Source organism: Thunnus thynnus, chromosome 7 (genome assembly GCF_963924715.1).
Source record: "Thunnus thynnus chromosome 7, fThuThy2.1, whole genome shotgun sequence".
In the NCBI taxonomy this organism is placed as follows: domain Eukaryota; kingdom Metazoa; phylum Chordata; class Actinopteri; order Scombriformes; family Scombridae; genus Thunnus; species Thunnus thynnus.
The window spans coordinates 19,458,228-19,470,907 of NC_089523.1; the positions used below are offsets into that span (position 1 = coordinate 19,458,228).

Sequence of the window (12,680 nt, forward strand, 5' to 3'; positions counted from 1 at the left end):
TATATCTGTAAGTCTGTATTGCATGTATCCATATGTTTCTTGAAAATTTGCATTGGTCCCAGTGTGATTCCACTTAAGCAGAAATTACAGTAGGCATTGCTGGAATAATCTGCTGTTCTTCAGAGAGGGACAAAATTACAGTCTGTCAGACTGTGAATAGAAAATTAATCCAATGCTGCAGTGCAAGTGGTCCTTTTTTTCCTCACAATATTCAAAGTCTTCCACTATAGAAAACCTGAGTGACAGTAATGTCTCTTGCTTCTTAAATATAATGTTTAGAAAAAGCAAACTGTTTGTAAATGACTGTGAATCATCATCACATATCCTTGACCGCTAGATGTTGAACTGTTATGTACAGATGAATAACAAATAAAACATTCAAGGCAAAAAAGGATATTGTTCAAGGTTTGTATTGTCTGTTACAAGGGCTAGGATTATCCTTCAAATATGTTGTACACAGTCTACACATATTTGACGCTACAGTACATAAACTTCAGGTTACACATGTCTATAATAGACTATAATAACTACAGTATGTTTTATAATGTATCTAGATAACTCTACTTCACAGAAACATGCAACATATTGACATGACAGGTGGTCAATAATCAAACTTACTACATACACTCCCCCCCAAAAAATCTAGTTTCACCCCAAGCAACCCAAGCTGTCCATCCATACATTTACATCATAGGGAGAGGTCCGCTCTTGATAAAAGAAGCGTCTGTTTACCTGCTCAGGTGTAAAAATGCTACCCTTATTAACAGTATGCAAATCTTATATATATACGGGCAACTCTGAGGATATGTTATTCACAATTTAAATACACAGCTGGTATCATGAGTGAAAGTGGCTGACTGAGCACAATAGAAGCAGTTTTCACCATTCAACAACAGCCATTGTGTGTAATGTGGCATAATCTGCCAGCTTGCAGATAATACACCACCCGATGCTTAGAGTTCATTTAAACCCACAGTGACATCTTTAGTCACATATTTTTTCTCAGAGTCCATTGCGGCTCAAAACCAGTGGTAATTACTGGAGGATTTGCTGTCGCCGGATCAATACTTCCAGTTTTCACTACAGGATATGAATTTATGGAAATGCATTTGTGAATACAGATGGGTCCAAGCACATTAGTAATTACCAGCAGAGAGGAAGTCTTTTGTCACCTTTAAAGCACTCCATTAATGAGAAGAGATTGAACTGGTCTTTAGACATAAGAGGGACTGCGATTCCAGTCTGTTTAATAAAATGACAAATGTCTTCTTGTTTAGATTTCATTTTAACTTTTAACTGCCCTTAGTTTAGGAAAAACTACCCTGACAAATCTATCTGATTGATTCTGGGCAAATGGTATTTTCTGCGTCACCTTTAAGCACTTTGTGGTGAGAGGAAAAGAACATGCTGTTTTTTATTCATTGTGACAAATTCTGATTTTAAGTTTGACTCCAATTTTAACTTCAAAGCCTCCCCAGGTCAGCCGAACAGAGGATGTGAAATAGAGTCGAGCAGTCTTCATCATTAAAAGAGTTCAACAATTCAAAAGAAGAAAGAAGACCATTAACAGCTGAGGTAAATGATTGCAAGCAAGTTTTTGATGACCTCAGGCTGGAGGAAATTAGATTTATTGCTGTAAAACTGAGTGCTGACACACAGCGGAAGTATCCTGTGAAAGTCTAAACAGATAGACACTATTCTTATTAAAACCATATGACTATTTGCAACTTAATGTCTCTTTCAGGTCCTAGGTCGACCATCACATCCTCCCTCTCCCTATTCCTTTCCTCCTTCCTAAATTAGCTTGAGTCCCTCGTCGTTGTGGTCAGAGGATGCTGACCCTCTCAGTGAGGCCTTGTACATCTGCGTCCTCCCCACCCTCCTCATCGTCAGAGCCTGGTGCAGGAGGAGGCGGCACAAGGTGGGCAGGGTAAGGCAGAGTATGTTCACGGGCAAACATTTGCCAGCGGCTGTCATCACTCTCGTGGGTGATGTAACGCTCGCCAAGTTTAGTCTCCAGCTCTCTCAGGTCCAACCATGTCTGATAGTCCTGAGAAATGAGAAATGAGAAATAGGAATAAACATGGGGATGAAATTTCAGCTTCAGTTTCAGGAGGCTTGAAATTAGATTAAAGTTCAATGGGCTTTTATGTGTTTATAGTGCATCATCCAGTAATCACTTTAGGTTGTACATGATTGTATGTATGGAGTAAGAACTTGAATGACCCTAAACTTATCTGATGATCTGAGGAGCTATTAATGCGTAGGCGTTGTTGCATCAGAAACATCAACAGCAACAACTATGAACTAGTTTAAACTCTCAGAGAAAGCTGGCCTGCTTTTTCACTGCAAACCAGTTTGTTTTGAATGACACATTTAAGAACTGTGCAGTCAATAAAAACAGCATTTTTACAGCTGATCTGTCCTCTTATATCTCAATAAAGTTCCAAAATATCAGCCTCTGCTTGTGTTTATTTTTGCCTTTTCTCTGTAATGGACATAGATTTTATTGAGGTGTTTTCAGAAGTCAAAATTAATGGTGGCAGTTATTGGCAGTCATCATGTCCACTCCCTATACTTTTAATTGGGGCTTAATGGTTGTACTTGAAGTGTGATAAAGTACCCAAGACTTCAAACCATGTATTTATTTATGTTAATTTCTAATGTATTCTAATCTAAAGTATTGCACAGTGTGAGTGTTTGTGTGTGCATACGAGTAGTTTATATAGGTTACCTGTAAGTATGAGTGGCTGAGACTCTTGTCCACACTGTAGCGTTTCCTCATTTTAACTTGCAGCAGGTTGTTGATCAAGTCAATTGCTAGAAACACAAAAGTATACAGATCATTCTATTACATGAAACTGACTAATTAGATCTTAAGACACCAACAGCATCTGAACAATTCTATTCCGGTTAATACTTCTGGCTAATTTCAATGCAATAAACAGGAACCATGTTTATGAGGATTGCATAATGATGTTGATGAGTTACTGGAAGCCCATTTCTGTAGTAAGTCAACTTATTACAAAATCTATTATAAAATATAAAACTTTGAGTTTGTAATGGCTTTTCCTGCTTCACCAGTTTATGTTAAGCTTCTCATTTCTACGTCTTTCTAACAATAAAACTCTTTTGTGTTTACCATCACTGGAGATCTGTTTCCAGGGATTGGGAGGGTACATGAAGGCTGCGTTGTGGATCTGATCATTGATATCTTCATCCTCATTAAATGGGAACGTCCCACTGAGGCTGACATACATTATGACGCCGACGGACCACATGTCCAGTGAGCGGTTGTAACCCTGGTTCAGCAGAACCTCTGGGGCCAGGTAGGCAGGGGTGCCGACTACAGAACGACGGAAAGACTTCTCACCGATGATACGGGCAAAGCCAAAGTCACACAACTTCACCTGAGAGAGGAAGACAGTGAGGAACAGTAGGCAGGGAGTCAGGAAGCATTTGGAGACAGAAATTTGAAAAACAAAAAGCGAAGTGGAGAAATGACAGAGGGCTGAAAATATTGTTATCATTCACCTTTTTTTTTTAAAAAAAAAACAAAAAACTAAATTTTCTCTGTATTAAGTTGAACCTCATAGAAGTACATGGTATCCATCATTCTTTATTTCACAGTGAATATAACTGAAACTTTGCTTTTGATTTACAGCTTGATTTACATTTGATTGTTCTTTTCTTTGAAGGCTTTGTTTTTTCTTCTGTAAACATAGGGTTGGTCTGATTTGCCAAAAAGCTCTAGTTTCGTTTCCTCTAAACAAAGCACATTCCCCCAGAAGGAGTGTGGCTTGTCAACATGCAGTTTGGTCCAGTCTGGCTTTTTTGTGTCTCCCTCTTAGAAGTGGGGTCTTCCTGGGTCTTCTATCATGGAGCCCATTTTCATTCAGACAGTGACAGATGGTGCGACTTGAAACTATTGTACCTTGAACTTTAAGATCAGCCTGGATCTGTATTGAAGTTTTCCTTGGTTCTTTCTCGAGCATTCGAGCAATTCTTCTGTTCAATCTCAATTTTCCTCTTGCGATCATGTCCAGAGATGTTGGCTACAGTTCAATGGGCCTTAAACTTCTTAATAATATTGGCAACAGCGGTCACAGGAACGTCAAGCTCTTTGGAGATGGTCTTGCAACCTTTACGATGAGTATACTTGGCTATTACCTTTTTTCTAATGTCTAATAATTTTGTCCAGGCTATTTTAGAATGTCTTTGTAGAATAAGCATGAATTCAGTTATTTTTTCACAACTTTTTTTGTTTTGTTCCACTGCAAACCAAACATAGACATGCATTGATAATAAAATATATTTTAATTTCAACACTGTTCAGGGCGAATGGTGCATTATTTTAATAAAATGCAATGGTACCAATAATTTCGTCTCTTTATGTGATGAAACATTGTCTGAGCAACTGCATTTCGAGTGCTTTGCATTGCTCATTACAGGGTGTTAAAACCATAACTGCTGCATATGAAAACAGGTTTAAGTGTGTGTGTGTATGTGTATGTGTGTGCGTGTGTGTGCATCTGTATACCTGAGGGAAAGGATCAGCGGAGGCAAGCAGCACATTCTCAGGTTTCAGATCACAGTGAACGATGTTCTTAAAGTGCAGATGTCTCAGAGCCGCAAGAATCTACGTAAATACACACGCACACAAGTATGCACATGCACAACCACAAAAACAGGATATGGATTAGTCTCGAGGTACTGCAAAACCACATACAAACATACACACTTTCAGTACAGGTAATGATGTATTAAAAGTGCGTAGTGACTCCGAGATAGTCAAACCGCAAAAAGCATGCTGCAGAACACTACAGCATCAAGGCGTCATTCTCAGTAATGAGTGACACGCACACACAAGAGCAGATACAAACACAATTTCCATGTGGTAGCTTATATGTGCTTGTGTTATGCTTATATATGATACACAACAAATGCCTTCTTTGCTGGGGAGCATACACACCTGAGTGATGAGGAACTTGGTGAGCCTCTCAGGCAGTCTGCCTTTCTCGCTGGAGAGGATCATCTCCAACATGTCACCGTGGAGCTTCTCCATCACAACAAACACTTTCTCTGGGGTCTCGAACATACACTCCAAGTTCACGATGCCTAGGTGACGTAAACTCTGAGAGAGGGATTAGAGAGGAGGGAGGAATATAGGTGAAGAGGTGGATTATATGGAAATTGTGTTGGAGGAAAGGTGGGGGGAGTGAAAAGGGGGAGCAAGAGAGGAGAGAGTGGTAGAGGGAAAGTATCAGCAGAGACAGAGTGGGAATTTAAAGAGCATATTAAACAATGTGAGAGACAGAACAAACAGCATGATGGAGTATGAGCTAAATGTGAGAAGAAAAACAGACAGAGACAAACAGTGTCAGCAAAAGACAGTAAACCACAGAAGAGGAACGCAAAACAGCAGGGAAGATGGAAAATTGATATTCGCATGAGGAGCACCAGGAACTGAATTAAGGAATAAAGTAACCACTAACAATGACTATGGCTTTGTTTGAGACAGTATTTGCACGTAACAACACAGAGAGGTGCAGGAAGTGGCAATAGAGTAGTACTATCTCCGGGGGGACTTTTTGAGTGGTAAGAACTAAAGCTAAAATGTTCCTGCGGATTTAGGTAAACCTAGGGAGTTTCTAAAAATGTTCCTCAGTTTTTGCATAATATCATATGGTTATATGCTTGGTATTTTGGTTTTTCATAAGTTTCTCTACATTTCTAGCCATGGTGACAAGTAAAACATAAATCTGAGGTTCCATCCTAACACTCCAGCTGTTAGGAAGCACAGCAAATTGGCAGTGGAAAAACTTTTGCTCCATTTCAGTTCAGTTTTTTTTTGTATTTAATTATTTGCTTTATTTCATTTCATTTTTCATTTAGTAAGACATCCATACTCACAAACGTCTTGTTCATGTGTATGGACCTATAGTTTGTACAGGCAAACCATCAAAGCCCAAAAGAAAAGTAGATATGCTGCCAAAATTCTCTTGAAGCTACTTTCACTTTCATATGATTCAGAAAGGGATTCTTTCAAACGTATTTCACTTGAAACCTTGTGAGTATGACAGGCCTGACAAGGTCTGACAAATGAGAACTGTTGAGCTAAAGGGGAAGTCAGTTCTTGTCGTAACAGACCCATAAACAAGTCTAAACAGTTAATAGACGGACTATACCCTTGTCTCCACCTGCTGGTGAAAATATTACTGTATATTAAGCATGAGCCTTAACCAGAGAAAGCTGGTAGTGCAACTTATTTGGCATTAAATTATCAGTAAAGACTTAAAATCCTCACCATACTAATGCCAAAATGCTATTTTCATCATATATTTTGATCATGATATTTGTTCATAGATTATAATGTTTCAAACTTGATGTTTTGAGCCCGTTTAGTAAGTTCACCCCTCTAACTGAAATACAATAAAACAGTATAAAGTGCATAAAGAACTCTAATTTAAGAAATACTTCAGTTTGAACAGCACTAAAAACAGATGTACTGTATCAGATATAGTGTGTTCTCAAATGGCTAAATTAAATTAGGTTAGATTGGTTGTATTTTTTATTTTTATGTTTATTTGTATAGGGACAAGTATATAGCATGAACTTGTGCCACATACCACAGCATTTATAACCTAAACTAGTTTGCAATGCCCGTCCCTAGATGGGCTTTTAAAATACATAAAACTCAACATGTAAAATACACATGACACTGCACAACACTCAACAATACATATACATACATTACAACACGAAAATCATCAACAAAGTGCATACAAAGCAGCAAAAAACACAAACATATCATAAAAGTTTCATAAAAGAACAAGCACCAGATCACTCATGACTACATGATTGATCCCTCCTTAAAAGCTGTTTCAGTTTGAGTTTAAAATGTTCTCAGTCATGATCCATTTTGAGTTCTGTGGGAGTTCCACATGTTGATCCCCGGAATAGAAAAAGCTGTCTGTCCAAGTGAGGATTTAAGGAAGGACACCTTATAATTCCCCAGCAGACACACCTCATGTCACTGAGCCAGGGGCCCTGAGAGGTAACATCACTGAGCACCTGGGCAGCCTGGTTATTTAGGCATTTATAGATGAGTTTAAGGTTAGGATAGTCTAAAAATCGCATTGTTATGAATCATATGCCACAAATGACTAGTTTTTGTTAAATAACACATCACAGGTTACTGTTTGTCTCAACACTACGATATTATCGTCCCAGAAACACTAATACATGACATAGACACTGAATCATCTTTTCGTGAGAAGTTATTAGGAACTACCATCAAGCACTTCCTCTTAAAATCTTAGAATCACTATGAACAGGAAAATTGAAATGTTTGTCAGCCTTTTGTTGTGTGTGTGTGTTACATACTCCCCCCCTGCTGGATAGGATATGTATAACATGTGACATTATACTTATGTATTGTGCTCTCTCCCAGGTTGCCCTGATCTGGTGTGATTGAGGGAGGACCTATGAAGGGGGCAGGAATGTGGCTCGCACGCTATCCTTTCCACTTCCCCATTTCCACTATAAATCAGTATATAACAAGGTAACTCTTTCTTTGTCAGCATCATTATATATGGACAAATGATACTTATTACACCTGCAGAGAAATAAACTAAGTGTGTGTTTACCTGCAGTATGGCCACCTCATTCCTCAGTTGGCTCTCCTGCTTGGTGGGGAAACGAAGCTTGTCGATTACTTTCACAGCTACGTCCCTCCCTGTCTTCCGGTGCTTTCCTGATGAAGAAGTGGGGCGTTAATGAAAAATGTGGTTGTGAACTGTCCTTCACATACATGTGGACGTATGTTAGGCCCTGGTATCAAGAATTTATGAAGACAAATCTACAGTCGGGCACAAAAACATGCATAAGTGTAGTTGATACATTCAGGGATTTATGATGTACTTGTGTTGTCTTTTTAAGCTCGTTCTTCATCAGCTTTCAACATCATTGTTTCGCACAATATAAAAGACTTTGGCTCGACTAGGAGAAGTAGAGCAATCTGAGGTTCAAACAGTATCACTGTGCATAGATCTTCATACCTCCATACACTACTCCAAATTGCCCAGATCCCAGAACTTCATCAGCGAAAATCTGGTACACTGTACCAATGTCCTGTGGGAAAGCAGTAAAATGAATAATCAGCATCATCCTCATTCCACCTTCAATATTTTATTACACATTAAATTAAAAAATTGACAAAAAAATCATACCACATTCTCTTGGATTTGACTGTTGGACACGGAAATGCTGACAGAGGCTTGCCCTGAAAATTGAGCACCAGGTACAATATGCAGGTTATACAGTATTATAGTCAGTGTATCAGTTAATAAACACATCTTGTCAACAACTAATATCTCACATGTACTGTGTGGAGTTTTCTCCAGCACTACAAAAAGGAGAGCTTTGTATGGAGGCAATTCATTACCATAATAATTTGAATTAAATCAGCAACTGAATATAAACTTTTGAAATTTAATCACTACTGAATACTTAATGTTGAAATTTAAATACCACTGAATTTATTGTACTGAAATATTACCATCTTTCTGAAATTATATGGTCTGAATTTCACTTGTGAAATTCTCACTTTCAAGTTTTGCAATTTCAAAAATGTTATTTCCAGTATATATTTATTTTAGGGTTTTCAAGATAGAAAATCCTTGTGCCTAATATTCAGAAATTATGTTCAAGTTGCTCTCTTTCCATAATCCCAATTCAAATCTAAAAATTCAAGTCAAAAACTCAAATACACTTGGTCAAATTCAGACTCTAAAATTCAAGGTATAAAATTCAGATCTGAGCATAATGGACACCAAGGAAAAGCAATCGCACCTGAATGGAAATTCAGACCACATACATTTAGAAAGATGGTTTTCAAAGTCAAATATTTCAGTGCAATAAATGCAGTAGTGATTTAAATATTTGGTAGTGATTAAATGTAAAGTATTATGGCAATGATTTGTCTCCATAACTTTTGTCTTCTTCAGCTTGAGAAAAAATGTGAAAAAACAACTTTGCAACACTAGCTTACTGGAGGAGTCTGCTCTTTATTTAACCAACGTGTTTCTCAACTCACTGTGAGTTGTGTTCCCCTCAGCTGGTGGTGCATCCTGGAAAATGACTGGCATGAGGGCCTGACGAATGGCACTCTCCCATGCCTTGGCCACTTCGCGGCCGATGCCGCTGTTGGGTGCCACTTGGCTGGGGGAGGGAGGGGTCTGGGGGAGAGTCTGGGGGTTGCTGGAGGGCAGAGAGGGTAGGGTGTTGGGGTCCTCCCCTACAAAGTAGCACATAGTGCCTGTGATGAGCTCAAAGCAGTGGGGATTTGTGCCAGGGGGGACAAGAGTGAAGTTGCTAGCAGGTCGCAGCTCCAAAATTTCAGACAGAGGAATCTCCTGCAAGAAGATGGAGTGATGATGGAGCAATCAAAACAGCTGCACGATTAAAAATAAATGACATGAAAACATAGTTTGTATGTTTGCAGCTAAGCTTACCTTGTAGTATTTGTTGGAGGTGTTGTTCTGGAAAAGGATGATGCACTTACAGTCCAGACGCCAGTAGTGCCTCTTTCTCTGTTGGGGATTGAAGTAGGGTGGGACGTTGAGGGGTAGAATGGGGAGAGGACAGAGGGTGAGGAGTGGAGAGAGGATTGGGGGTAAAGTTCAGAGGTCAACATTGATGCTTTTCAGATTCGGAGTTGACATCCAGAGGAAGAGAGGGAGCGGCCAGATGAGAAGAAGGCTGAGCAGCTGCAAGATGAGAAATAAAGAGAGGGTGGAAACAAAAAAAGAGGGAGAAAAGAGACAAAAGTGAAAGAAAGAAAGAAAGAGAGAAAAGTGTTAGTGCAGTCAGAGAGGAAAAACAAGCAAGAAACAAAAGTAGAGAGACTGAAAAGTTTCTTTGAGGTCAAATATGTTAGGAGAAAGAAAAATCTGAGTGGGCTTTTAGCTTGAATTCACCACACATCTCTTGAAAGCTGTTATGTTTTCAGGGAGAGACAGTCTCATCATCAATCTTCAGCTATCACACACACACACACACACACACACACACGCACACACACACACACACGCACACACACACACACACACACACACACACACATACACATAGAAAAATAATAGAGAAAGGAAGTCATAAAGTGCATGAAAGCAGCGACCAAATGATCAGGGTCGAAACTATCAGGACAAAAAAACATAGTAGAGAAGAGCTGGAGGACAGAGAAAATAGACTAAATGATGGCCAGACTGTGCTTTGTGTGAGATAGTGGGAAGTAAACAAAACAAACTTGCAGCAGTAAATCACAGAAAAATACTGCGAAGAAGAATAGACAACTACACGGCATGTATGTACAAGAAAGCACAGGAATTATGGGTAACGTTTTTACCAGTGTGTCCTTATTACTGTAGTGAACCATCCATCCCTCCTTGATAGCTGTGCTGGATCGACGGGTTGTCTGTCTCACCGACTGTACCACCCTCATTAATGGGATGTAAACACTGGAAGAAGAAGGACAGAATTCAGGCGGTTCTTTGAGTTTCTGTGTGCACCGTTATTTTCTAAGTGGTATTCCAATAACATTCCCTTAGAGACTCGTTTGTAGTGTTGCTCCAAATGTTTTCCTCATACCTCTGGTCTCCGCTGGCTCCATCCTGGTTGTTGTCAGGAGAGAAGGACCCAGGGATACTACAGGCCTCATCTGAGTCATCTATTGAAGATTTGTCCGAGGCATCGTATTCACTGCTGTAGTCCATGGGCACCTCGGGGTCCGCACTGGGACTCAACATGTCTGGGGCAAAGAAGACAGAAAGAAAGAGTTGAGTGCAACTTGATTCACAGTGCTTGTTGACAATTGCTGTGAATTTTGTTTTACTACTTTATACTGCTATGACTACTATGAAGACTACTATTAGAAAGCTGTAACACAAAAGAAAGACCACTAGAGTACTGGTTTACATGCATCAAAGACCAAGTACTGATAATACTTACCGCAGTTACTTCTGTTGTCTGAGAAAATAAAGAAATTAGTGCCAGTGAGTTCCAGTTTTGTTAGATTATGGGTTATATTACAGTATGTGTGCTTATGAATAATTACCTACGTCTGACAATGGAAACATGCAGATGAAAAATTAATACTTTTACAAAATTCATGCAGGGTTAACAGAGTTTTGAACGCACTTGAAAAAAAAACATATTTTCTCCTACCTCCAATGGTCTCCCCAAGGCAGTCATTAGGAACCTTGTATGCACAGCGTTTATGGCAGTTAAACTTGCAGTCTGAGAGGAATAGAACACAATTCATTCAGATGAGATTTCATGTAGTCTGATTAATTTAACACATTTACTCACTCCGTCTCTCTCCTCACCTTTGCACTGTAGGCCCTGCCTGAACAGCCCTCGAAGGAGCCTCTTGCAGTACTGGCACACTGTTGGCCGTGTGTACGAGTGGACTGCAAACGTGTGGGGCACCTTCACCTTGCTCATCAAGATCTTGTCCAGATGAACGGGTCGACCCGTGTAGAAGCGCCGGGCGTCACTAGGGGTCCGTGGCTTGCAAGACAGAGAGGAAACAAAGATGAAACTGAATACTTGTTAGGTAAATAAAACAGCTAGGAAGCTATAACTTCCCTTGAACAACAAGGTGAATGACCACCACATCACTAATTGATATATCACTTACATAGCACGTACTGTAACACGATCTGAATATGCAAAAATAATGATTTACTTGACAACAAATAAAGCCAATTCCAATCCTAATTTTATATTGGCTCTCTAATTTAATGGCCTCTCTTAATCTACATCTTTGTGATTGGTGTACTGTAGATTTAATAGGGGAACTCTATCAGGAATAATGGCGTTCGCCTTGATTGAACTAATCAGTTTACTTAAAATGCCCACCCAAATTACAATGACTTCATACAAGCCCTAGTGGAAGGTAGTCATACAGATATCTTTGGTTTTATTTACTGAGATATCGATTTGAGCAAAAAAATGTTCACAGCCATTGTTGTGGATCCTTAAAAAGCGGGACATTGTTTCTGTAAATAGTTTTTCAAATGGTATTTTAGCTGCTTTAAACAGAACTGATTAATTTCTGTATTGGGGTGGCAGCACAAGTTATTTATATAACACAAGTTATATATTTATATCGGCATTTAAATTTGGAATTATCTGCATGGGTCACGTGCGGTTTTTATAATTAGGTATACTAACCCCAAAAAGGGGATATATCATACACATTCCCAGGAGTATATTTTCATCCTGAGGCTCTACTAGAATATCTTTGCATGATTTACAGTTCAAAAAACTCCTTATTTAGCTTATACTGACCCTTAGTGCAACCCCTCAGTTCAGCCTCTGTCTGAAACAGGTCGTTTCACCTCCTGTCAATTTAAGATGCCGCTCTGCAGTCTTCCGGCGGCTCCGGAGGCTATGTTAACAGTAGTAGTAGGATTTCACTTCCCCCAAATTGGACCCAAAATATGAGAGTGGATATTGCAAACAATCTGTAGCTATCAAACAGACTGCTGTTTGTGGCCATGCGAGAACAATCTGATGTAATTACAGGATGGAAGTAGAGGTAACAGTGCAAATGAAGCGTTCAGAGCTGCCTGAAGCCTTGGCTTTTGACTTGCAGGCAGCATTTTTACATACGT

At 39.4% G+C, this 12,680-nt stretch overlaps 1 protein-coding gene across 2 annotated transcripts in view; it reads right to left on the reverse strand.

The window, feature by feature from the left end:
- Positions 1–394: 394 nt before the first annotated feature.
- The window catches only part of prkd2 (protein kinase D2), a 37,346-nt gene continuing 25,060 nt past the window's right edge, over positions 395–12,680 (reverse strand). The window contains exons 5-19 of one of the 2 annotated variants that reach the window (XM_067594773.1): positions 11,388–11,571; positions 11,227–11,298; positions 11,011–11,028; positions 10,651–10,810; positions 10,409–10,520; positions 9,516–9,593; positions 9,098–9,416; positions 8,232–8,284; positions 8,061–8,133; positions 7,650–7,756; positions 4,973–5,134; positions 4,541–4,639; positions 3,143–3,410; positions 2,735–2,820; positions 395–2,050 (exon numbers count right to left, since the gene is read on the reverse strand). In XM_067594773.1, the coding sequence (XP_067450874.1) occupies positions 1,826–2,050; positions 2,735–2,820; positions 3,143–3,410; positions 4,541–4,639; positions 4,973–5,134; positions 7,650–7,756; positions 8,061–8,133; positions 8,232–8,284; positions 9,098–9,416; positions 9,516–9,593; positions 10,409–10,520; positions 10,651–10,810; positions 11,011–11,028; positions 11,227–11,298; positions 11,388–11,571 (2,016 nt within the window). In that variant the 3' untranslated portion in view covers positions 395–1,825. The remainder of the gene's footprint in view (positions 2,051–2,734; positions 2,821–3,142; positions 3,411–4,540; positions 4,640–4,972; positions 5,135–7,649; positions 7,757–8,060; positions 8,134–8,231; positions 8,285–9,097; positions 9,417–9,515; positions 9,594–10,408; positions 10,521–10,650; positions 10,811–11,010; positions 11,029–11,226; positions 11,299–11,387; positions 11,572–12,680) is intronic. The other variant, XM_067594774.1, reaches the window with a different exon arrangement.